This window comes from Oryctolagus cuniculus, chromosome 5 (genome assembly GCF_964237555.1).
Source record: "Oryctolagus cuniculus chromosome 5, mOryCun1.1, whole genome shotgun sequence".
Taxonomy (NCBI): domain Eukaryota; kingdom Metazoa; phylum Chordata; class Mammalia; order Lagomorpha; family Leporidae; genus Oryctolagus; species Oryctolagus cuniculus.
In genome coordinates, this window is record NC_091436.1 from 9092075 (window position 1) to 9117404 (window position 25330).

General features: G+C 62.1%; 2 protein-coding genes across 15 annotated transcripts in view; one reads left to right on the forward strand and one right to left on the reverse strand.

Annotated features, from left to right (window-relative positions):
* The window catches only part of EZR (ezrin), a 39310-nt gene extending 16602 nt beyond the window's left edge, over positions 1-22708 (forward strand). The window contains 12 exon segments of the mRNA NM_001082122.1: positions 2072-2155; positions 5348-5443; positions 5972-6246; positions 6540-6623; positions 8221-8367; positions 15327-15423; positions 18856-19019; positions 19135-19265; positions 19749-19909; positions 20078-20170; positions 21455-21706; positions 21939-22708. Coding sequence (NP_001075591.1) covers positions 2072-2155; positions 5348-5443; positions 5972-6246; positions 6540-6623; positions 8221-8367; positions 15327-15423; positions 18856-19019; positions 19135-19265; positions 19749-19909; positions 20078-20170; positions 21455-21706; positions 21939-22103 — 1749 coding nt within the window. The 3' untranslated portion in view covers positions 22104-22708.
* The window catches only part of SYTL3 (synaptotagmin like 3), an 88834-nt gene continuing 85894 nt past the window's right edge, over positions 22391-25330 (reverse strand). For 13 of the 14 annotated variants that reach the window (XM_070073321.1, XM_070073318.1, XM_070073323.1 and 10 more), the window contains 2 exons: positions 24647-24852; positions 22391-23506 (listed from right to left, as the gene is read on the reverse strand). In XM_070073321.1, the coding sequence (XP_069929422.1) occupies positions 23397-23506; positions 24647-24852 (316 nt within the window). In that variant the 3' untranslated portion in view covers positions 22391-23396. The remainder of the gene's footprint in view (positions 23507-24646; positions 24853-25330) is intronic. The other variant, XM_051855205.2, reaches the window with a different exon arrangement.

The window sequence follows — 25330 nt, forward strand, 5'->3', positions numbered from 1 at the left end:
GGCAAACGTGCCGGTGCCACCCTTCGCATGTCCCTTGCTGTTTGCACTGGTGTTCCTGACCTTGAGCTGCAGGGACGTCTGGTTCCTCCCTTCCTGAACGTCTGGGGGGAGCTGCTCCTTTTCCTGTCCAGCTCTCTGCTGTGGCCTGGGAAAGCAGTAGAAGATGGCCAAGTCCTTGGGCCCCTGCACCCACGTGGGAGACCCAGAAGAGGCTCCTGGCTCCTGGCTCCGGATCGGCACAGCTCCAACCGTTGTTGCGGCCATCTGGGGAGTGAACCAGCAGATGGAAGACCTCTCTCTCTCTCTCTGCCTCTCTGCCTCTCTGCCTCTCCTTCTCTCTCTGTGTAAGAAAATAGAAGAATACACAGAGAGAGAGAGAGAGAGAGAGAGAGAGAGAGAGATCCATCTTCCATTTGCTAGTTCACTTCCCAGACGGCCGCAGTGGTTGGAGCTGGGCCAGACTGAAGACAGGCTCCCAGAACAAACTCCACCTCAGTGCAGGTGCACCTGGGTCACCTCCCTTCCTCTCCCCTCCCTCCTCTCCCAGGCACGGTAGCAGGGAGCCGAGTCAGAGCAGCTGAGACACCGGCGTCGTGGGTGGCGGCCTACCTCGCTGCGCCACGGCATGTCCCTCACTGGCCACTTTTCTTTTTTTAAGAAAGAAAATGGGGCCGGCGCCGCGGCTCACTAGGCTAATCCTCCGCCTAGCGGCGCCGGCACACCGGGTTCTAGTCCCGGTCGGGGCGCCGGATTCTGTCCCGGTTGCCCCTCTTCCAGGCCAGCTCTCTGCTGTGGCCCAGGAGTGCAGTGGAGGATGGCCCAGGTGCTTGGGCCCTGCACCCCATGGGAGACCAGGAAAAGCACCTGGCTCCTGGCTCCTGCCATCGGATCAGCGCGGTGCGCCGGCCGCGGCGGCCATTGGAGGGTGAACCAACGGCAAAGGAAGACCTTTCTCTCTGTCTCTCTCTCTCACTGTCCACTCTGCCTGTCAAAAAAAAAAAAAAAAAAAAAAAGAAAAAAGAAAAGAAAATGAAGTTCACTCCTCTTTCATTTCTCTTGAAAGATACAGACCAGTAGCATCGCTTGATATTCTGGTACCAGATCAGAGACTCCCCCCTGCAGCGGTGAGAACAGAGCTCACCTATTGAGGCCACTTCTGCCGAGTGCCCTGTGCGCGCTCCCGAGAACCCCGGGGCTCTGAGGGCCCCCCACCCCCCGATGCTTCAGTGCCGGGTTCTCCTGACGCAGGTGCTAGGTGCATTGTTCCACTGCTAACCTGACAGCACGAGCTGTAGAGCACCCGGTGAGCCGTGGGTGCTGCTTAACCCCCAGAGTGAAGTTCCCTGCATTTGTCTGTGGGAGCTGGTCGGGCCTAGCGGTCACTGTCAGCCGGGCCCCTTGGCCATGCACTGGTTAGCTAACGCTGGGTTGCCCGTTGGGGGCGGGGTGGAGCCCGATTGAGTTCCTCTGGGGTGTGTGCAGTGTGTGGGACGTCCAGGTGGGATGCTCCGCCCGGTGCACTGTGCGTCGCCTCCTGCGGTCCCCGTCCTCGTCTGGGTCTCTCCTGTTGGGGGCGGGGCCTCTGCGGCACCTGGGTATCTCAGCTGGAAGGTGGTGGGAGGCAGCTGCTAGTTCCAGGCCGTTCCGCTGCTGCACAGTCCTTAGGCCCGTCCTTCCGTTTCCGCGTGACTTCCGTCGTCCGTCTCGGCGCAGAAGATGCTGTGCGTGGACAGCGCACGGCTGGCTCGGGCGGTCTCAGTCCTCGTAGCAGTTTCCCCTTGGCCGCCGCGCCGCGTCCCGCCCTCTTGGTTGCGTGTTCCGTCACCGCATTTCTCGTGGCTACTCCGATGGTTCCAGTGTTGGCGCCGCCTCCCTCCCCTCACCGGCTGCCGTGGGTGCAGCCCGCACCCGGGCCGGCCTCACTCGGCCTAGACAGCGCGTGGGAAGTGGGTTGACGGCTGTTGGAGCACTTCCACGGGCGTGACCGGGCTCCCGTGACATTGCCGGCATGCGTGGCGTGGGCCACCGGGCACGGAGCCCAGCTGAGTGTCTGTGCTTGCTTCTGTTTCAGATCAACGTCCGCGTCACCACCATGGACGCAGAGCTGGAGTTTGCCGTCCAGCCAAATACAACCGGAAAACAGCTGTTCGATCAGGTGGGTCTCCACGAGCTCCAGGGGTTACCATTAAGGGAAACAAAACCCTGATTCTGGGAGCACCCAAATCCTTGCGTTTGCTCAGTGCTTTGCCTGGGTTTGCTCACCGGCGGTCATCCAGGATGTTTGAAAAGGCATAAAAGTGCTCAGCTCTTTCACACTGCACCAGTAAAACCCAGCAGCAGAGGTTTGTGTCTTGCCCAGCAGGTGCGTGCCAGCACCCTGCCTAGTAGTGTTTGTGGGAAGCCGGGTGAAAATCATGTGTGTCCAGCACAGAGGCAAGAGGCTGAGGAGGGGTTGGGACTGTGCAGATCGGCTAAGGTGTTGCTGGCTTCTGCATCCCAGAAGGGCTGCCTAGTGCCTGCCATCTCCTCTGCTCCTGTGTGTAGCACATCTCGATGGCTGGGGACACGAATCCTCACTTGGCTCAGGAGGTGCCGTCTCTGGTGTCTAACTGGTCCTGCCTGAACATCTGTGAAAAATACAGATTTCGAGAAAATAATTCAGTACCTTTAAAGTCAGAAGGTTATTAGTGATATTAACACTTATTACCTACTCATTTTTTTCCAGTACAGCTGCTCCAAATGCAGTCCTGTCTCCTGGTCTCCTTCCCCGTTAGGCTGTAGCTGAAAACTGAGACACTGAGACTTGGCTTCGTTTTCGCAGCTTTCTGTCCCAACTCAGCGGACTTGTCTGCAGAGGGCGGGGGGTGGGGGGGCACAGCTGGGGCCTGCAGGCCGTGAAGTCTGGCAGGGCCGTGCCCCTCGGCCACCGCCGTGGAGAAAGCAGCCAGGGACACGAGCTCGCGTGGGCAGGACCCTGGTCCCGAGGTGCTGAACGCAGTCCCGAGGTTTCCAGAAGTTTCCGGGGACTTCTTTCCTCCCCAGCGTTTAACGACGGTTTCGTTCCTAGCTTGGGGCTGGGTGGACAGAAGATGACATTGGCCCACGGGCCGTAGCTGCTACTCCTGCCTTAGCTGAGATCGGACGAGACCCGCATTACTGGCTCGCGGTGGAGACACGGCCGGGGTGGGGTGGTCAGAGGCGCTGAGGAGGTGGCCCTTGGGCCCCTTGTACCTTTCAAGAGATCGAGGGTGCTGTCGCCTCTCGATTTGATTGCTTTTTTAAAGATTTGCTTATTTGAAAGGCAGAGTTACAGAGCCAGGGACAGACAGAGCGAGGTCTTCCATCCACTGCTTCACTCCCCAAAACGCACAACAACCAGGGCCGGGCCAGAGCCAGGAGCCTGGAGCTCTGTCTGGGTCCCACAGGCGGGTGCGGGGGCCCGAGCAATTGGGCCGCCCTCCGCTGCCTTCTGAGAAGAATTAGCAGGGAGCTGGGTCAGAAGCAGAGCGGCCGGGAACATACTGGTGCCCTTAGGGGATGCCGGCGTCACCGCTACGCCACAGCGCCAGCCCGCCGGCACCCCGCGTGGGCACGGGGGCAGCCGGGAGTCACGAGGCCCCCGAACCAGACCCTGCTTCCCCGAGAGGCCCCTGCAGCCCCGGCGCTCGGCATCGGAGCTCCAGTCCTGGAAACTTGGGGGTGCTCAGGGGAGAACCCGCACGGTGGACTCTAGCTCCTTTGGAGGCTGCCAGGTCGGATGTCCGTTGTGTTCCGAGAGTGAGCAGCTGGTGCCGGGCCGGCTCGGGAGGCAGGGCCCGCCCAGGCCGGCTCTCTGGGCCAGGTGTGGTCCAGGTGTCTGGTCACCCACGGCCGCCCTGCTGTCCTGTGGGACGTGTTTCCCAGTCCGTTCCTGGTGCTGGGCGAGACCGAGGGTACCTCGGGCGTGTTGGCCCCGGAATCTGAGCCTGCGGGAAGCTGGGTGCTGCAGGGTGAGCGAGAGAGGAGTTGACAGTACGTAAGCGGTGGCCGACTGCAGGGTGCCGCCCGCAAAGCAGTCAGGCGAGGACCAGCGTGGAAAGTCAGCCCCACACTACCCCCGCCACTTGATGTTTTCCGCCACAGCCCCCTCCCCGCTCAGTTCGGACCCTGGAGCACCGGCGCCCAGCCCAGGGCCCCTCTTTGCGGGAGAGCACCCGGGGGCAGTGCCTGCATGGTGGCGGCGGGGCCCGCCCAGGGCTGTGCCCGCGACCCTCCCCTCCGTGCCCCTTGTTCCCAGTATTGGAGAGGACGTCTCCTCCGTGGCTGGGGACGAGAAGACACGTCTCTGCCGTGGGAGCGGCTGGGGCAGAGGTGATGGGTGGCGCACCTCGCGCGAGGGGTCAGCGGAGCGGGAGCAGGCTTTATCCAGGAGCGCTGGGCTCTCCCTGGGAGGGAGGATCCCTAGGGTGGCTTTTCCAGCAGACTGGAGAGAGCAGGGCTGACTGTGCCCTGGGTGGGGGGTGGGGGGGGAAGGACTGCCTGGGTAGTCACCCTGGTGCAGGATTCCAGGTGCAGCCGGGGACGGTGTCCGCCGGGGACCGTATGGGAGAGCTCAGGTAGAATTAGAGAGAGAGAGAGAGACAAATCATCTGTTGGCTCACTCCCGAGATGGCCACCGTGGCCAGCGCTGGGCCAGGCTGAAGCCAGGAGCCCAGGGCTTTGTCTGGGTCTCCCACGTGAGTGCAGGGGCCCAAGCACCTGGGCCATCCTCCTCTGCTGCTCTCCCAGGTGCGTTAGCAGGAAGCTGCATCAGAAGTGGAGCTGCCGGGACTCGAACCGGCGCCCATATGGGATGCAGGCACTGCAGGCCATGGTTTTACCCGCTACGCCACAGCGCCGGCCCCAGAGCTTCACGTTTCTGGGGCCTGAATCTGCCAGTCGCCCCTTAGCACGCGGAGCGCACGGAGCGTCCCCCGTGGAGCCTGCCGCCTCCTGCCTTGCGTGCCACGGCTGCTCCCCCTGTACAGGGCGGAGGCCCGGGCCAGCTGGCCCACAGCAGGGCCCCCGGGGCGGCTCTGGTTATGTCCGGCCCCTTTCTACCCTTTCTACCTGGGACACCTGGTGGTTGCCGCAGAGGAGGGCAGGCCGGCGCGCAGAGAAGGAGCCAGGTTGTCTGAGACAGCGGTCGCCCTGGGTCTGCTCTGGTCCACGTGAACAGTGAGCCCTCCCTGGCCGTGGTCGCCCGTGGGTGAGACCACGCGGGCGAGGTGCAGGCAGCCGTCCATCTTGGGCGCTGCTGCCTACGTGACGGCCGGGGCCTGCCCAGGGCGTGGCTCCTGACCGGGCCCCTCTCCCCTCTCCCTCGCAGGTGGTGAAGACCATCGGCCTCCGGGAAGTCTGGTACTTTGGCCTGCAGTACGTGGATAATAAAGGGTTTCCCACCTGGCTGAAACTTGATAAAAAGGTGAGGTGGCTTAACTGTTCCCACGCCGCGCTGGGGCCTGCAGGTTTCCCGTACAGCCGGTGCGGCTGCTGATGGGATGGGGGCTCCCCCGGGCCTCAGCGTGCAGCTGCTGCCCGACTCCTAGCTTCTCGTGACCTGGGCTTTTCAAATGAGACCTGAACCTCGGATCTGGGAGTCGCCTCTGTAGTCCAAGCCCGTGGCTGCCGTCGGGGTCCATGACACGCCGGCTTCCCGCTCCGAAAGGATTCCTCTCGCGATCGCGGACTCTGAAAGCCGCGCCGCCCCCACCTCCTTACCCCCCCGGGTCCCACGACAGGCCGGGGTGGGGGGCTCAGTTCCAGATTCGAGGTCTCTGGGGTCAGTGGCGCTGTCCCTGGAGGCCGAGCGCGGGGTGGGGCTCCGGGCAGGCTTGGCTCGTCTCCCACGCTGCAAGGCCGTCACGGAGGAGGTGCCACATGGCCAGCAGCCACAGGGCGAGCGGGGCCTCGCGTGCGCGTCTGACCGCCAGGGCTTGGCTTCCGTGCGCAGGTCTCCGCCCAGGAGGTCCGGAAGGAGAACCCCGTCCAGTTCAAGTTCAGGGCCAAGTTCTACCCGGAGGACGTGTCCGAGGAGCTCATCCAGGACATCACGCAGAAGCTGTTCTTCCTGCAAGTGAAGGAAGGCATCCTCAGTGACGAGATCTACTGCCCGCCCGAGACGGCCGTGCTGCTCGGCTCCTACGCCGTGCAGGCCAAGTTCGGAGACTACAGCAAGGAGGCGCACAAGGCCGGCTACCTCAGCTCTGAGCGGCTGATCCCGCAGAGGTGAGCGCGGGCCCGGCGGGGCGGCCGGGGACTGCCCCTCCTGCCCCCTTGGCAGCCCGCGGTCACCTGGGCTCCGGGAGATCGGCTTCTGCTCACTCAGGCCCCTTAAATCGCCTTCTTTAGTTCTGCCGCAGGGCCGGGCTCGGCCTGTTCCAGCTGCTTAGTCTTCCAGGCTGATCCTCGCGTGTCTGGAGGCAGAAGCAGAATTCCTCGCAGTGGTTTCGTTGAAGGGCCGGCCTGTGGGTGGGAAGGGCCCCTGGAGGTGACGGCCCGCATCCCTCTCTCGCTGGCAGGGTCATGGACCAGCACAAGCTCTCCAGGGACCAGTGGGAGGACCGGATCCAGGTGTGGCACGCGGAGCACCGCGGGATGCTCAAGTGAGTGCCGGCCCTCGGGCCTGCCCCCATCCCCTGTGGCTCTGTCCCCTGTGCCTCCATCCCCTGTGGCTCCGTGCCTGGCCGAGAAGGAACTGAGCTGGAGCGGGTTCTAGGGGGCGGTGGGGGGAGGGCAGGTGTGTGCTCGGCAGAGCCAGGTGCTGTGGCCTGGGGAAGGCAGCAGTGCCGTGGGAACCTCCCTGGGCCCGCAGCACGGGGGAGACTCGGCTCCTCGCCATCCCAGCACCACTGCCCGCCCTTGTTGTCCACAAGGGGATTGTCTCCAGGAGTGGATGGAATGAAAACCGGCTGTGGCAGAAGCAGCCACAGCCTGGGGACGGAGGGACTGGGAGACGGCTGAGTGCACGCGTTAAGATTTATTTGTTTGAATTTAAAAATAATTTTTTGAAGATTTTTATTTGAGAGGTAGAGTTACAGACAACGTAGAGAGAGACAGAGAGGTCTTCCATCTGCTGGTTCACTCACCAAATGGTTGCAATGGCTGGAGCTGAGCAGACCTGAAGTCAGGAGCCAGGAGCTTCTTCTGGGTCTCCCACATGGGTGCAGGGACCCATGCACTTGGACCATCTTCTGCTGCTTTCCCAGGCCATAGCAGAGAGTTGGACTGGAAGTGGAGCAGCTGAGACTAGAACCGGTGCCCATATGGGATGCCGGCACTGCAGGCAGAGGATTAACCTGCTGTGCCACAGTGTTGGCTCCAAGATTTATTTATTTGAAAGAGCTATGCAGAGGTAGAGAGAGAACTCTTTCATCCAATGGTTCACTCCCCAGGTGGCCACCACAGCTGGAGCTGAGCCAATCCAAAGCCAGGAGCTTCTTCTGGGTCTCCCACGTGGGTGCAGGGGCCCAAGGACTTGGGCCATCATCTGCTGCTTTCCCAGGCCACAGCAGAGAGCTGGATCGGAAGTGGAGCAGCCGGGTCTTGAACTGGCAACCATAAGGGGTGCCGGCACTGCAGGCAGCAGCTTTACCCACTATGCCATAGCGCCAGCCCCTTGTATTGTTAAATTTTTATAAAAAATGTATTTGAAAAGCAGAGAGAGATCTGTCATCCTCCAGTTTACTCCTCCAATGGCTGCAATAGCTGGGGTTGGCCAGGCTGGAGCCAGGAGCCAGGAACTCCATCTGGGTCTCCCGCATGGGTGGCAGGGACCCAAGCACTTGGGCCGTGCTCTGCTGCCTTCCCAGGCGTGTTAGCAGGGAGCTGGGTGGGAAGTGGGGCAGCCGGACCAGGACCTGTTCTCATCCGGGCTGCCAGCATCATGGGTGGTAGTTTCGCCCGCTGAGCCACAGCGCAAGCCGCTGCTTCAGAGTTTGTGAGTGGTCCAGGCGTCCTGTGTAGGGGAGACACAGCTCTAGGCCCCCGGGCTGGCTCTGGGGGAGGCACTGGGAGCCCCTGGAGGAAGCTGTGCCCAGACATAGACTTGAAAAGAAAGCCCTCCTGTCTCTCGGGAAACGCACAGCAGCGGCAGCGGCCGGGGCCCCAGGCAGCCTGGCTCCTGGACCGCCCCAGGCCCTCCGGCACGGCTCGGTTGGCCGAGGGGTCGCGGCGGTCACGCCCGTGTGTGCCTCCCCTCAGGGACAGCGCTATGCTGGAGTACCTGAAGATCGCCCAGGACCTGGAAATGTATGGCATTAACTACTTCGAGATCAAAAACAAGAAGGGGACGGACCTCTGGCTCGGCGTCGACGCACTCGGGCTGAACATCTACGAGAAGGACGATAAGTGAGTCGCGCCCATTCCCGTCTGTAGCTGGGGACACACGGACGTGGTCACTGTGCGCGGGGGTCTGTCTGGATCTCTGGCCATCCCAGGGGCTGCCCAGCAGCACGGGGTGAGGGGACAGCCTAGGAGGGGCCGTGGCCTTGCTGATGGAGCCTGTGTAAAGAAGGCGGGGAGCACCCCTTCCCCTGCACGGAGCCCACCCACCCCTGCCCCACTCAGCCCAGCCTGAGCTGCGCTCCTGGCCTGGGGGTTGTGTTCACCCAACCAGGACTAGTTGCGTCGCCATCAGAGACTTGAAGATTCCAGAAGCAGTAGACCCTGAGCCAGCCGGTTGCCTCGCGTGGGCCACACTGCTGTGTGGTGGGGTCGGGCTGGGTAGTGGGCGGAGCCTGTGCAGATTTCCCTTTCTGCCAAGGAGAAAAGGGGTTCAAGTCCATGGGGGTCTCCTGAGCATGGGATGTGCCCAGCTGCTCGATTCTGGTGGCCGGAAGCCACCCGCGCTGTCGGCCTCATCCTGTGATGGCATCAGGTTCAGGCCTGGCGGGGCGGGGGAGGGGCAGTGCTCCCAGGGTCTGGACAACGCCAAGCTCAGCCCATCGTCCTGGGGTCCGGCTTCTGTGGGTGTGGGGCCGAGGCTCAGTGCCGCAGGCTGTCCTTGCGCTGTCCCTATGAGCGACAGCCGTGGCTCACCCCCCACCCGAGTCCCCGTCCCCGGCTGCTCCTGACGCCTGATGCGCGCGTGAAGAATCTCAGCCACATGTGTCCCTGCCGGAACCCAGAGCACGGGGTGGGCCGTGGGCCCGGGGGACCTGCGCCAGACCCCAGTCAGTGCCCCGGCAGGCAGCTGTGCGCAGGCCGAGGGGCGGGTAGGGTGTGCTGTGCTGCTCTGAGCAGCGGGGACTCCCACTGCTGCGAGTGGGTTCCTGAGGAAGCCCGGGGCCGGGGAAGCAGGGGTCCCACAGAAGCAGGGGTCCCGCCAGTCATTCCTCAGAGCCGGCGGGGCGGAGGCCCCCGCAGAGTCGGGATGCCCGGCCCCGTGGGAACGCATGTGGGAAACTGCCCTTGGCCTTTGAATCTGTCCCTTGAACTGCCAGATTCTGTAATGCGGTCATGGCCAAGGCTGTCCAAACAGGTTTTTCAAGCTGCACAAAAAAGCCATAGGCAGGCACTTGCTGCCGGCCTGTAACTGCCCCAGCCCATGGAAACGCTGTCTTTTGCCCAAGAACAGGAGCCACACACCCCGTTCCTTCCCCTCCTGGCCCTTCCCCCACATGGCAGTGCCTCCAAGCAGAGTGCTGGTGGCTGATTGGTCGGGTCCTCGGTCTGGGCGCGGCTGAGGGTGCTCAGAGCTCGGCTGTGCCGTGGGCAAGAATAGATACGCTTGATGCGTTGTTCAGGTGGACTGGCTGATAGACTCAGTACGTAAATTAAGCCAGGAGAGGTTTCTCCACCCTGCAAATAAACAAATACACCTTTATGTGATGAGGCGCTTGGAGCCCGGCTTGGATGTCCCCTGGGGCCCCTTTCCATTGTGGGGGGCACGGAGGCCTGGCCACTGGCTGCCCCCCTTTCTTTAAATCCAGAGCTCAGGGGGAAGGGTTGGGAAGAGGGAAGCAGGGCAGACACCTTCCCCGTGGGGGCCGTGTGAACAGGCCTCACGTGTCTGGGTTACAGTTCTGCCTGCTGCGCTCGGACCACAAACAAAACCACAGGAACTCATCCCAGCCCTTCAGGGGTACTCCCCGCTTCCTCCCTCTCTGGGTCACTCCCCCCACCCTCCTCCCTCTGGATCACTCCCCCCCCATCCTCCTCCCTCTCTGGGTCACTCCCCCCCTTTCCTCCCTCTCTGGGTCACTCCCCCACACCCTCCTCCCTCTCTGGGTCACTCCCCCACACCCTCCCCCCTCTCTGGGTCACTCCCCCCACACCCTCCTCCCTCTCTGGGTCACTCTTCCCTTCCTCCCCCTGGGTCACACCCCCACACCCTCCTCCCTCTCTGGGTCACTTCCCTACACCCTCCTCCCTCTCTGGGTCACTCCCCCACTTTTGGGCTATACCCCCCACCATTCCAGTCTCGGAAAGGGTGGGGATTTGGAGTGGCTATCTTTGGAGGTGTTGGCGGGGCTCGTGCACAGCTGGGGACCGGGAGGCACCGTGCGCGGCGTCTGTTCCCTTCAGCTCCTCGTGGGTGGTGCTGTGGCTTCCTAGACATCTCCACCTCCCGTGACCTCCCAGGCCTTCTTGCTGACCATCTCGGAGTGAACTGTGGCACCGGTGCACTTGTCCTCAAGTAGAGAAGAGCCGTTTACTCAGGCTCAGTACACCTTTTTTTTTTAAAAAAAGATTTTATTTATGTATTTGAAAGTCAGTTACACAGAGAGAGAGGAGAGGCAGAGAGAGAGAGGTCTTTCATCTGCTGGTTCACTCCCTAATTGGCCGCAACGGCTGGAGCTGTGCTGATCCGAAGCCAGGAGCCAGGAGCTTCTTCCAGGTCTCCCATGCGGGTGCAGGGGCCCAAGGACTTGGGCCATCTTCTGCTTTCCCAGGCCACAGCAGAGAGCTGGACCAGAAGTGGATTAGCCGGGACTCAAGTTCGCGCCCACATGAGATGCCAGCACTGCAGTGGCAGCAGCTTTATCCGCTATGCCATAGCGCTGGCCTCTCAATATGCTTTTTTCCTTTGATATAAACTTTATTTATTTATTTTTTTTTAAGAAAAGACGTGCTTATTTGAAAGGCAGAGTGACAGATCTTCCACCTGCGGATTCACTCCCCACATGACCACAGCAGCGGAGGCTGGGCAGGCTGAAGCCAGGAGCTGGGGACTCTATCTGGGTCTCCTCATGGGTGTTGGGGGCCCAAGCACTTGGACTGTCACCCGCTGCCTTCCCAGGCGCGTTGGAATCAGAAGCACTGAGTAGCCAGGCCGTGAGCCAGGCTCTGGGAGACAGGTGTGGGCGTGGCTTCACCTGCTGCCCCACATCTGCCTCTGCTACAGAGTTTCGACAAGTAAAGATGCCTGCAAGATACAGAACATAAGAGCGCATACTTCGAGTTTAAATTTGTAACTGTTTATTCCTATGTTTTACAATCATTTGTTCCAGAAATAGATCAACCAGTTCCTGGGTAGCTTCCCCCGGCTTCCTGGAACGTTAGCGTCTGAGGCGAGGTGACCCTGATGCGCGGTGTTAGGTGGCTATGGGCCTCGCTCCCACTCGGGTCCTGTGGCCCCCAGGATCCTGGCAGGATTACACCGCCGCCTTCGGCGTCACCCTTCCCAGTCTCCTTCCGACTGTGACCGGTGCACGGCCTGCCTTTGACCTGTAGGACCTTGCGTATTTTTAAAGAGTGCTCTCCTCGTCCTTTGCCTTGGGTTTGTCTGGTGTTTTCAGTGAAAACAGTCAGGCCTTGCGCTTTGGGAGGGTATCCAGAGTTCTCCTGCGGGGGTGGGGGGAGGGAGCACGTGAGCTCATGCCATTGGCACCCCCTGGCTCATTGGTTACCGTGATGACCGCCAGGTTTCCATCCTCTCTTTGTAAGCATTAAGTGTATTCTAGGGAGAGACCTTGAGACTATGTAAAATCCTTATTTTTTTTTTACCTTTTCTTTTTAACTTTTTAAAAAAGATTTATTTATTTATTTGAAAGGCAGAGTTAGGCAGGGGCAGAGAGAGAGAGGTCTTCATCCACTGGTTCACTCCCCAAATAGCCACAACAACTGGAGCCGGGCCAATCCAAAGCCAGGAGCCAGGAGCTTCCTCCAGGTCTCCCATGTGGGTACCGGGACCCAAGGACCTGGGACTCAAACCAGCATCCATATGGGATGCTGGCACTGCAGGCAGTGGCTTTACCAGCTATGCCACAGCGCTGGCCCTAATTTTTAAATGTTTTAATCTTTAAAAGTTTTCATTATGTTTGAAAGAGAGAGAGAGAGAGAGAGAGAGAGAGAGAGAGAGAGATCGTCATCCGCTGGTTCACTCCCCAGGGCTGGGCTGGACTGAAGCCAAGAGCCCCTCTAAAGCCGGGTCTCTGGTGTGGGTGGCAGGAAACCCGTCTACCTGAGCCATCCTCTGTGGCCTCCCAGTGTGCACTGGCAGGAAGCAGAGGAGCCAGGACTTGTGCCCAGTGCCACGCACGTGTCCCAAGTTGTGACTTAGCTGCCGTGACAGCCGCCTGCCCCTGTGCAGCCCTTACTGGTCGATTCCAGCAACCACTGGTGAGACCGAGGGGAGGCAGGTGTTGGTGTGGAATTCGAGAAGTGAGTTTTTCATTCCTTCCCCCTTCGCCAGCCGCGGTTTCCCCTCGCGGAGCCGATTTCTCTTCCCCGTCTGTTGGGTGGGTGCGGCCCCGACTGTGTCCCACTCTTAGTGTTGTCCTCCACTAGTGGTGGTGATATGATTGGCCAGATTCCTTGAGATTTGGCCCCTAGGAGCCCCTGAGGTGGGCGTGTGGCTCTGTGATTCGGAGCGCTGCCTGCACTCACCCCTCGGGTGCTCCAGCCCAGGCCTCCGGGCCCTCTTCCGGCAGACTCCCCCAGCCCAGTTTCTGGTGTTGGGGTCCTACAAGGGAGCTCTCGGGGGAACGGGAACAGCAGCGAGTGTCGGGAAGGCGTTGATGTCCCTACCGTGGCCCAGAACTGGGGGACTTGCTCGAACTCCGCCTGGCTCCCCACTTCCCCTGGGATCCTGCGCTTCTGCCTGTCTCCATTGGGTGAGGCTTCGCAGTCTGCGGGGACAGACTTTGCGGACCCAACAGGAAGCAGAATGCGCGTGGCCGTGGGGTGCCCGGCCCTGGACACCAGGGAGCCCGTGGAGCTCAGAGGCCCAAGTTTTCCTGCTCCGAACTTGCATTGAGACCCCTGGAAGAGCAGGAGCCAGAGGCTGCGTCAGGACCCCGTCTCATGCTGGCTGGGGCTGAGCCACAGTGACTCAGTTCTCGGGGCTCTGGTCAGACCCCCCAGGCCTTCCCACACCTGGCGGGCCCAGGTAGGCCCCAGCGGGCTGCAGCTGACGGGAATGCCAGAGTTTGATGAACAAACAGGGTGGCCTTCTTTCAGCCAAGTTTCACTGATGTGAACAGAGGCGGCTCTCACGGCCAAGGCCGAGCGACACAAAGGCCCCGTGGAAAGGGGCGGGGAGGAGTCCCGGGAAAGCAGCCAGGACAGCCTGGAAAGGCAGTGGTCTGGGGCTTGTAGACCCTCTGGGAAGTTTGTACGAGGCCCTCTAAGAAAAGTGTTCATCTGTGCTGGGCTCATCCTGCCTTCCTGCCTCCCATTCCTCCCACGCGGTCCCCCGCTCCCAGATGTGCTGTCCTTGTCTTAGCCGGGCTCCCATCTTGCTGTTTTAAGGGCCCTGGGCCCGTTAGTTTCTCTCTTACCCTGGTTGTTCATGGTCTGCAGACTTTTGCGTTTTAAGTTCCCTGTTTTAGTTTTTGCAAAGCGCAGCTCCTGAGTGCATGCCCTTGTGTTGCTTAGCAACCAGGGGCCACTCCTCACCACGGACCCACTCCATGCTAACCTAACCCAGCCTGCTTTTTTTTTTTTTAAGATGTATTTATTTACTTATCTGAAAGGCAGAGCTACACAGAGGTAGAGGCAGAGAAGTCTTCCATCCACTGACTCACTCCCCAAATGGCTACAACGGCCAGAGCTGAGCTGATCCAAAGCCAGGAGCTTCACACGCAGGTGCAGGGGCCCAAGCACATGGGCCATCTTCTACTGCTTTCCCAGGCCATAGCAGAGAGCTGGATCAGAAGTGGAGCAGCCGGGACTCGAACTGGCTTCCATATGGAATGCCGGCACTGCAGGCGGCAGCTTCCCCACTGCGCCACAGCGCCGGCCCCCCAGCCTGCTTACTGCTGCCTGCGAGCAGGTCCAAGCAGCAGCCGCAGCGCTGCAAGGCAGGTAGATAAGAGAATGACATCTCTGAACACGCAGTGCCCGTGCACGGGGGGACTTCTCTGAACGCAGCCCCTGCTGGCATGCCTGCTCTGTGTGTTTTTATGGGAAGTGGCGACCCAGGGGACAGAGCTGTAAGATGGAGGCTCCGACGCAGCCGACCAGCCCCGCAGGTGCGCCCCTGCAGGTGTGCCGCGGGGCCTTCTCCCCGCCTCGCCCATCTGAACCCTGGGTGGACAGCACTCCTCCCCACCCCCGCTGCGTTCTGAAAAGCGGGGCTCGCGGGGCTGTGGTGGAAGCAGCAGGTCCGCCGTTGTCCGTTCTTATGCGTAACTGGGCTGGGCAGTTGTCGAGTAAGCGGAGCGGTGTGGTTCCGAGTCATGGGACGGACTGTCCGAGGGTCCCTGTGAAAAAGCCGGGGTTCAGGCGGGAATGCTGCATGCTATGGAGAGCCGTGGGGCTGCCCCGGGGGTCTGCGGTCCGAGGGCCCTTCTGGAAACTGGAGGGTGACACGGGAAGATCCAGCCAGAATGCCTGGCACTAAAAGTGCACTCAGAGTCCACACCTGCCCCGAGCGGCGGGTGGAGACGGGGGCGGGGCCTTTCCCTGGCACACGGGGGCTGGGGGGGGCTGGCATGGGTGGTGGTTACCTTATTTATATGGCAAAGTTTCTGCCCTCTCTTCATGCTTGTTAAGTAGATGTTGGGGAGACAGTTTGGGACCAGGTTGGAAGGGTGGGTGTGAGCCAGCACACTGTTGATGGCTGCGGGGATGGGGAAGGAGGGAGTGTGGGTGGGTGGGGTAGAGAGAGGCCCGGCAGGACAGAAGGCTGCGCCTGGTTAGTGGAGGCCCCTGGCTTCGAGATGACCGTGTGGCAGCGTGGACAGGTCGGACGAGAGTGGATATCAGTGTTGTGCCCCGGGCTGCCTCTCTGCAGTTGTCCTGTGTTGAACTGCTGCAGATTAAGACTGGACTTGGGGGCCTCCGCGGCCGACCCCAGTGCACTGAGTGTGTACCTGCAGCTAACGATCCGCCTCTTTTTTTTTTTTTTTTTTTAACCTCAGGTTGACCCCAAAGATCGGCTTTCCTTGGAGTGAAATCAGGAACATCTCTTTCAATGACAAAAAGTTTGTCATTAAGCCCATCGATAAGAAGGCACCTGTAAGTGGGGGTTCCCGCTTTTTGGGGTAACAGCTCAGTGAGTCTCGGGGAAACACTCAGACTGCTGTGTGACAAGGAGGAGACGCTCGAATGCCCCATCTCTGCCGGAGAAGAACTTCCGGCCGGCCACTGTGAGGGCCAAGGGCCCTGTGGCCGAGTGCCCGTTGCAGTGCGAGGGGACAGGGGAGACGGGGTGTCCATCAAAACCCAGCTGACTGTAACCAGGCGCCCAGAGGGTCTCATGGCTACGAAGAAGAGGGCAGTTCCCCAAGTCGCTGACCTCGGCCAGACAGTGACCATTTCCCAGAATGCCTTGTCCGTCACCCGTGCCTGGGAAATCAGCCCAGTGTCCATGTGGACAGCCCGTCCATCTGCATACAGGTGCCTGGGGCAGGGCCCAGGCTGGAGGGTGGACAATGAGACCCCCAGGTCTGAAGGGCCAGAGATGGCTTCCAGGGCTGTCCTTGACCTTAGCCAAGTGTGCCCAGAGCGTCCCCTCTGCCAGGTGCATGCTGGGAAGTGACCTCTCTGCCAGATGAGGCTGGGACCAGGGCCACGCTTCCCATCGCAGCCGCACAGAGCTGTGTACCGGGGAGGCGCAGGCTGGTTCTGTCTGTTCTGCCTGCCCTCGGCCTCTCGGCGGGTGTTTGCTCAGAACACTTGATGACGGGTACGTCCGTGACTGGCTTGGTGTAAGGGGGAAATGTGGTTTAAGTTGCCACTCGAAGGAGTTGTTGCCCCTTTAGACCCAGGGGACGGATTCTTAGGTCACCACTGTTCCTGTAGGGTGCAGGCCTCGGGCGCCTGGCGTGGGGCTGCTCAGCCGCCTGGAACAGCAGGTTCCACGCCCTTGTTAGTCCAGCGTAATTTAAAATCAGCAGGTCTTGACGTTGTTTGCAAAAAGTATTTTCTTCTTTATTGGAAACGCTTCCTGCTGTTTGCAGACTCTTGACTTGACTCTGTGGGTGGTGGCCCAGTTATTTGAAATTAAGCCCGCCCTCCACTCAGACCCCGCGGCTCCATGGTAACTAAGAGGGAGACCGGGGACAGCAGTCTGCCCTCTCCGAGCGACACTGCCCACCTCCCGGGACTCAGGTGGAGCCGGGGCCCGCACCAGCCCAGACTCTCAGGATCGGGGCGCCGCGTGCGCATCTGGCCTGGTGTAAGCTCAGCTTTGGGAAAGCTGAAGAGGGTGTCATCCCAGAGCCCCGAGCCACGGCAGCTGGGATGCGTCCGGCTCCTGTGTCTCCATCACTGACACAGGAGAGAGGCAGGGAAGAGGGGGCTGGCCACGCCCTGGGTACCTGGCACTCCTGGGCCCGGCACACACATCACGAACGGGACGACACCTGTCCACTCTGGCAGAAGGCAACTGAAGCCGGTCCACAAGGTGCTTCTATGATGGAAAAACAAAGCAAGATGGGTGCAGTGAGGAGAGGCGGCATTGCTGGGTGGGGGTGGGGGAAGCGCAGTCTTGTCACCCTCCACGCCCTCGGGGGCTGCTGGGCAGCAGGGCCTGGTCTGTCTTTTTAAGATGTTGTTATTTGAAAGGCAGAATGACAGAGGGGAAGAGAGAGCTCTCCTGTCCACTGGCTCACTCCCCAAATGGCCAGGCCCAGGAACTCCATCCTGCGCTTCCACACTGGTGGCAGGGCCCGAGCACTTGGTCCCTCTCCACTGCCTTCCCAGGCGTATCAGCAGGTTGCTGGATCAGAAGTGGAGTTGCCGGGGCTCGAAGCAGCACTCCAGTGCGGACCTAGCCTGCACCCAGCGCCAGCCACCTGGCCTTGGTCTTCCGCTTGGTCAGGTTTACATGAAAGCATAGCAGGGCGGCAAGGACTCCCCTTCTGGCTGCCTTGCGGGGGCACCTGGCACTGCCCCTCCTCACGCAGGAGGAACCTACCCTGGAGCCTCGCCCCGGGCCAGGCTGCTGCCTTTCCCGCTGGCTAAGGGCCTCTGGTTCCTGCGGCCTGTGGCAAAAGCAGCCGGGCCGGCTTTTGAACTGGTGACAAAATGGCCGGCCCTGGCTCAGCTGCCTGCCGCCCTGTGAGCCTGGGGGAGCCCCTCGTCCTGCCTGGGTCCCTGTGGGGGAGGCTTCCCAGCCGTCTGTGGCTCCTCCTCCTCCTCCCACCCCCCCACCGAGGTAATGGGGTCCTTCAGGTTTTGCATCAGAAAGCCCAGGTCAGGGACTTGGATTTAGAAGGGGCTCCTGGGGGTTTATGCGGTTCCACCTGAAATCAAAGGTGGCAGGAGGAGCCCCCTCCCCACCTCTGCCCCAGCAGCTGACCCGCCAAGGTTCTGAGTTCCTTGGAGTCCCGGCCCCTTGCGGTTTCAGTGGACTTTTTTCTGACCTTGGTCTGGGCTGATCTTTACAGATCTGAGTCTCAGGAGGGGGCCCCCCGCTGGGCCTCTGAGCCCGACACACAAGATTGCTTTCTCTTGGGTAATCAGAGATGGGCAGGTAATAAAAATTCCGGTTTCTCCCGCCCTGGGCTCCTCCCTGGGAAACCCGATGACTTAATAACAAGTGTGCGAAACCCCAAGGAAGGCCCCGCCCAGGAAGTGCAGGGCTTCTCGGCCTGGGCCTCCCCTCCCGTTCCCCAGCGTCTGGCTGCCCGGGGCCTCGAGGTGCACAGGAGGCACACAGAGGCTCTCCTTGTAGAGGAACCGCTTAGGAAATCTTCCCCTGTCCAGGGTGGGGCGCCACTGGCCATGGAACTGCTGAGGGCCCGGTTCCGTGCTGTGCAGAAGGTTCCGTGCTGCCGTCTGAGCCAGACGCTGGCCCAAGGACCGTACAGACCTCTGGGTTGTTCCCGACAGGCCCCTTAGGCACCAGCACCCCCAGGGCCACGCGCTGACTCCCACGGTGGCCGGGGGCTGCAGGGCTCAGGAAATCCTGAACATTGCACTGACCCCAGAGAGATGGAGGTGAGCGAGCACAGCCCCCGCCCTCGGCGGCAGCAGCCCGATGGGGACAAGAGCCAGAGACGCCAGGGACGCTAGTGTGTGATGAGTCTGCCGGGGGCCGTGGGAGAGGGAGCAGGGCGGGGGTCCTTGGGTAGGGGGGACTGGCAGAGCTCACGCAGGCCTCAGGGGGCTGAAGCAGTTGAAGACCTGGCCGGTGGCCCAAATGGCAGCTCGGTCTGTGTGTGCGGGAAAGGCTGGGAGATGGAACTTAAAACAGGAGGAGCCGTGGCCGAGGGAGGAGGGGACACGGCTGTGCGGTGGGAGGGGCGTGTACCCCGAGTGGTGTGGGTGTCCTGGGCTGGGAGGCCTGGCCATGGCACACCGCACCTGCTCCCCACTCCCCGCCCCACCGCTGGGCCCGTTGGCCACCGCAGCTGTCCTTTCAGAACTCGGGGAAGCGTGGCCTGGGAGACGTGGCCACGCAGAGGTGGTCTCAAGGTGGCGGCGCCCTGCTCTCCCCTGTAGGACTTCGTGTTCTACGCCCCCCGCCTGAGGATCAACAAGCGGATCCTGCAGCTCTGCATGGGCAACCACGAGCTGTACATGCGCCGCCGGAAGCCAGACACCATCGAGGTCCAGCAGATGAAGGCGCAGGCGCGCGAGGAGAAGCACCAGAAGCAGCTGGAGCGGTGGGTGTCGGGGGCCGGGGCAGGGAGCACGCTGGGGCCCCATCCGCGCCGCCCCCCTCGCAGGCAGCGGGGCCGGCGGCTGAGGGCGGGGCCCCTCTTCCTCCTCCCGGTCCAGGCAACAGCTGGAGTCGGAGAAGAAGAGGAGGGAGGCCGTGGAGCAGGAGAAGGAGCAGATGTTGCGGGAGAAGGAGGAGCTGATGGTGCGGCTGCAGGACTACGAGCAGAAGACCAAGAAGGCGGAGAAAGGTGGCGCCCGCGGGCCCCGTCCCGGGTGTGGGCGCCGAGGCAGGGCCGGTCCCCGCACGCCTGGGAAGAGCGTGTTCCCAGAACGGGTCTCGGTTTAATGCAGGTTCCCAGCCACGGGGCTCCTGCCAGGGAAGGCACAACCTGGCTGTTTAGCCCAGTACCAAGTTCACAGGCACTGCGCCAAAGAGGGGGGCTTCCCGGCCTGCCCCCGGCCCTGGGGATGAGAAGCCAGGCCCCCTCGCAGGCTGGACGCCCCAGGGAGGCGTGAGGGCAACAGCTCCTACAGCCGTTCTTCCCCAGTGAGGGGGCCGGGCCTGGGGCCAGCTGTGGTGAGACCCGAGACAGATGTGGCGAGAGCCGTGCCGCGCGGGCCCTAACACTGGCCTGGGAGCACTTGGCAGGAGGGTTTCTCGCTGTCCTGAGGGGTCCTGAGGGTGGCTCCTGCGCTGGGCCCCTGTCTGAGCCGCCCTGGCCGTCCCCTAGAGCTCTCCGACCAGATCCAGAGAGCCCTGCAGCTGGAGGACGAGAGGAAGCGCGCCCAGGAGGAGTCCGAGCGCCTGGAGGCGGACCGCGTGGCCGCGCTGCGGGCCAAGGAGGAGCTGGAGAGGCAGGCGGCGGACCAGATAAAGAGCCAGGAGCAGCTGGTAGGGCTGAGTGGTGGAGGGGCAGCTTCTGGGAGCCGAGGCAGTGACCCCTGCCTTGTCGTGGCTGTCCCCTGGGGCTGGGAGGGGGCTCTGGCACGGCGGGGTCGGGGGGGGGGGGAGGCCGGTGGACACTGCTGCTCAGCGCTGAGGCTCCCCCTCCCTTCCCAGGCCGCAGAGCTCGCCGAATACACCGCCAAGATTGCCCTGCTGGAGGAGGCGCGGCGGCGCAAGGAGAGCGAGGTGGAAGAATGGCAGCACCGGGTGAGCCTGGCTCCCGCGTGGGCGCTGCCGGGTCGGGAGGAGGTGTGACTCCGCCAGCTGCACTTGCAGGAACGGGCGTGGCTGGGGCGCTGGCGAGCGCAGCTGCGGGATTAGCAGAGGACCCTCGTTCCCCACCTTCCTCTGCCCAGCTCTGCTCGCATGGCCGCCGTCCGTACCGCAGGGCACCCGGGGAGTCCTGGGAGCTCGCAGGTCTGCAGAGCTGGGGAGATCTGGGCTCAGCCAGGAGCCTCGGCTCCCTCACTGCGGCGTGGGGCAGCTCCCGGCTCCCCAGGCGAGGCAGCCACCCTTGGGCTAGCGGTCAGAAGGGGGCCTGTGCTCCCGGGTGCCCTGTGGGACAGCACAGCCCCAGGAGAGCCTGCAGGTGTGGTCCATGGCAGAGACTTAACCCCAGGCCCTTCCCGCCCGAGGTACAAAAAAGATTTGGGTGCTTGGGTTTTTGGCAGTGCCACAGGTGCCACACCCGCAGGTCCACCAACCGTCCGTGGAAAACAGGTTAAAAAAATGGAATCTGCACCAAGCGTGTGCAGACTTTTTTTTTTTTTTTTAAGACATTTATTTATTTGAGAGGCAGAGTTACAGACAGATCTTCCGCTTGCTGGTTCACTCCCCAAATGACTGCAACGGCCAAAGCTGGGCTGATCCAAAGCCAGGAGCCAGGAGCTTCTTCTGGGTCTCTCACGCGGGTGCAGGGGCCCAAGCACCTGGGCCATCCTCCACTGCTTTCCCAGGCCATAGCAGAGACCTGGCCTGGAAGTGGAGCAGCCGGGACTCGAACCGGCACTGCAGGCGGAGGTTTAGCCTACTAGGCCACAGCGCTGGCCCCCAGACTTCTTGACGCTCCCCCTACATGATGCGACATAACAGCTGCCTACACTGGTGCCGGCCACCCCAGGACGTGGCCTCCTGCTGGGCTCCCGTCTGGACCGAGCACCTGCGGACTGTGCAGTGTGCAAGGGCTCCAGACCCAGTGGTGCTGTCCCAAACGTGCTCACACGTGTTCAGTGAGACACGGCCCGCAGGGCGGAACCAGGGGAAGCTTGTGTCCAGGGCTGGGTGGGGAGTGGTGGTGGGATGCACAGGAGGCGCCCAGGAAGAGAAGAGAAACGGTCCTGCAGCCGCGGCCCCTGCGCGCTGTAGCCGTGGCTGCGGCTGCCCCGAGCTCCCGCCCGGGGCCACTTGTGCGAGGAGACGCTCGGCCCCGGGAGAGGCTCCCTGGGAAGAGGGTCCTGGGGGTCTTCTCACCTGTCCATCTGCTTCCCCAAGGCCCGGGAGGCCCAGGACGACCTGGTGAAGACCAAGGAGGAGCTGCACCTGGTGATGACGGCGCCCCCGCCCCCGCCGCCCCCCATGTATGAGCCGGTGAGTTACCACGTCCAGGAGCACCTGCACGAGGAGGGCGCGGAGTCCCTGGGCTACAGCGCCGAGCTGTCCAGCGAGGGCATCCTGGACGACCGCCACGAGGAGAAGCGCATCACCGAGGCCGAGAAGAACGAGCGCGTGCAGCGACAGCTGTTGGTGAGCAGGCCCGGCGCCCGCCCGGGGGGTCTGGGGTCGGCCCCACCCCGCCCCCGCCCCCGCCCCCACCCAGCCACGCCCCGGCCCCGCCCACGCCCTGCCCCCCGCCCAGCTCCGCCCCACCCCGCCCCCACCCCGCCACGCCCCGGGCCCGCCCACGCCCCGCCCCCCGCCCAGCTCCGCCCCACCCCGCCCCCACGCGGGAGCTGACGGCTGCGTTCTGGCCCCGCAGACCCTCAGCAACGAGCTGTCCCAGGCCAGAGACGAGAACAAGCGGACGCACAACGACATCATCCACAACGAGAACATGAGGCAGGGCCGCGACAAGTACAAGACGCTGCGGCAGATCCGGCAGGGCAACACCAAGCAGCGCATCGACGAGTTCGAGGCCATGTGAAGCCCCGGCGCGCCCGCGCCCTCCTGCTGTCTGCAGATCCAGTGCCTTCACGCGGGGGCCAGGCGCCCGCAGGAGTCGCCTGGGCCGGGCCCCGGGCCAGGCGCCCTTGTTCACTGTCCCCACTGTCTCCTAGTGCCAAGCGGGCCTCGCGGGGTTGGGTGTGGGATGGCTCCCTGCCCCCGCAGAGGCCGCGTGCCAGGGTCGGCGCCAGCCGGCGAGGCAGGAGGGCAGGATTCCGCCTCCTTAGGGACACCTCGCGCCTTCGCCCGTGCCATACTCTCTCTGTATTTGAAATGAGCTCAGATTGATTGATTTGTTCCTGATTTCTATGAAGGATCCACCTCTGCAGTCCGCGGGTGAACAATCGACTCGGAGTCGGTGTCCCTGATGTCCCCTGCGCGGCTGCGGCTGGCAGAACCTGCAGGGGCCACTCCCAGTGGACACTCACGGTTAACTCTCTCTGCTTCACAGACCACCTTGTGGGACTTGTTCGTGAGAACCATCAGCTTAGCGCATCCTATTTATGTACGCGACAATGGAGTTGGTGACATTAGTTTCAAAAAGGGAAAGCCTTCTGTATATTTTGTTACCTTTTACAGAATAATAAAGAATTACCAAATAGAACCCCCGTCCCCCCGGCACCTCGTCTGACGTGGCGCGAGGGCAGTGCAGGCACCGAGCTGCTGCCGTGGTCCCATCTCTAAGGACGACTTCTTTAGCTTGAGGGTTCTCTGCTTCCTGCCTGTACTCGATTTCCTGTCGAAGCTGCTTGTTTGGAAAGTGCCACACGCGCTGATGAGCGCTCCGATCCCAGATGGGAAAGGACTCTAGGTCCGTGTGTCGCCCGTCTCCCCGGAAGAGCCGCCTCCAGCCCTGCTTCTTCCTGCCGGGGCCCCGTAGCAGTCGACACGGCAGCCCCGCTGTGCTGTGGGCTCTGGCCGAGAGGCCCCGTGCAGTTGAATTGTGCCCACAATAAAGGCTGTATCAGGCAACGTGGCAGTGGGCGTCTACTTGCATGTGGGGGCAAGGGGGGCACCATGCGAGACATCCTGCCCCAAGCCATGTCACGGCGGCCGTCATTGACATCCGGCCATTTCCCACGTCTCACGAACAGGTCCCAGCCAGTCCTAGACTGGCTAATGCAGACTCCGTGATAACTGTGTAATAGAGGTGGTCAGGGACGTCTTAGCCACAGGACACACGGTTGGATCACGTCCCACGGTGCCCGTGCACTGCCCACCTCCAAGGGCACACGGGGCCTTGTCACACCCGGTGCGGCCTGAGGCCCTCACTTCAGTGCAGGACGAGCGTCATGTCTGTCCACAAGTTGGGGCTGGACAGAACCCTCTGCCATTGGAGCTTGGACTGTGCACACGGGTCCACGCCACCGGCTGCCTCTCCCTCTGTAACATGAGTGACACATTAGGGCAGGGGAGGACACTGTCACCACCCCTTCTTGGCTTTTGGAAAGGGAGCATCCCCAGGAGAAGTCGACCTCACAGCTGCATAGAATGCCGACCCCTGATAAATGAGAGACCCTCCAGAAAACCAGGGTGGGGATGGGGTGGATGCCAGCCGGGCAGGGCTGGCTCGGGACCAGTGTTCACCAAGGCCAGTGGGCGAGCACGGGGCAGTGGGTGCGTTCCTGGGCCAGGGCGCTGGCTTAGGGACCAGTGTTCACCAAGATGACTGGGCGGGCACGGGGCCGTGGGTGCGTGCCTGGGCCAGGGCACTGGCTCGGGACCAGTGTTCCTCAAGGCCAGTGGGCGAGCACGGGGTAGTAGGTGTGTGCCTGGGCCAGGGCACTGGCTTAGGGACCAGTGTTCACCAAGGCCAGTGGGCGAGCACGGGGCAGTGGGTGCATGCCTGGGCCAGGGCACTGGCTCGGGACCAGTGTTCACCAAGGCCAGTGGGTGAGCACGGGGTAGTAGGTGTGTGCCTGGGCCAGGGCACTGGCTTAGGGACCAGTGTTCACCAAGGCCAGTGGGTGAGCACGGGGTAGTGGGTGTGTGCCTGGGCCAGGGCACTGGCTCAGGACTGGTGTTCACCAAGGCCAGTGGGCGGGCGCATGGGGCAGTGGGTACATGCCTGGGCCAGGTTTACTCCCTGAAAGGGGTGAGCTTTGAGACATGGTCCTGGGGGTGTGTGGAGATGCTGTGCAGGTGTTTGGGGCTGTCACAGGGGCCAGGCCCCCAGTGGGCAGCACCCAGAGGTGTTGCTAAGGAAGTACTTCTGAGTCACCATTTGGGTTAAGAAGATATTTGCCTTTAAGAAAATAATCCTTTTACAAAGTTTGACACCAGAAACAAAAACAAACACTGTCCCGAGCCCATTTTTGAGGCCCGTTACTTGTGCCTCCTTAGCAGATCTAAATCTGATTTAAATTGTCAGAATAGTTGGCTGCATTAGCGCTCAGCTGGGGCAGAACGCGACTTGGGCACTTCGAGAGCCTGTTCGAGTCGGCTGCTGGTGGAAGCCCTTCTCCCCAGCCACTAAGGGTAAGCTACGCTGCTTGGACCCAACAGGTGTCTTCATGGACTTACTTGGACCAAGCTTGGCTCCTCCCAGCAAGCGGTCACTCATGCCAAAGACGCCGTGGTCCCAGACGGTCAGCTCCAAGCTTGACTGCCTCAGCTGGGACGCAGTCACGCCCCTGAACACAAAGGAGTGCTTCCACTGGGGACAGGCCTGCTGCCTCAGGACCGGGGACTTCAGCCTCAGTCTCTGCCGGCCCGGCAGAGTGAGGCAGCTAAGGAGAGACGGAGACTCGTCACTGCCCTGCCCCCAGCCCTCCCCCGGCACGTGGGCCCCAGTGCAGGCCGAAAGCCCTAGGAAAGGTGCCGTGTCCGTGCAGACTGGACCTGGCAGTGACATGTCCATGCAGACGGGACCTGGCCATGTGCTCTCACTAGGACGTGTCCATGCAGACTGGACCTGGCTGTGACGTGTCCGTGCAAACTGGACCTGGCCGTGACGTGTCCATGCAGACTGGACCTGGCCGTGTGCTCTCACTAGGACGTGTCCGTGCAGACTGGACCTGGTGTGACGTGTCTGTGCAGACTGGTCCTGGCTGTGTTCTCACTAGGACATGTCCATGCAGACTGGACCTGGCCATGATGTGTCCGTGCAGACTGGACCTGGCCGTGTGCTCTCACTAGGACGTGTCCATGCAGACTGGACCTGGCTGTGACGTGTCCATGCAGACTGGACCTCGCTGTGACGTGTCC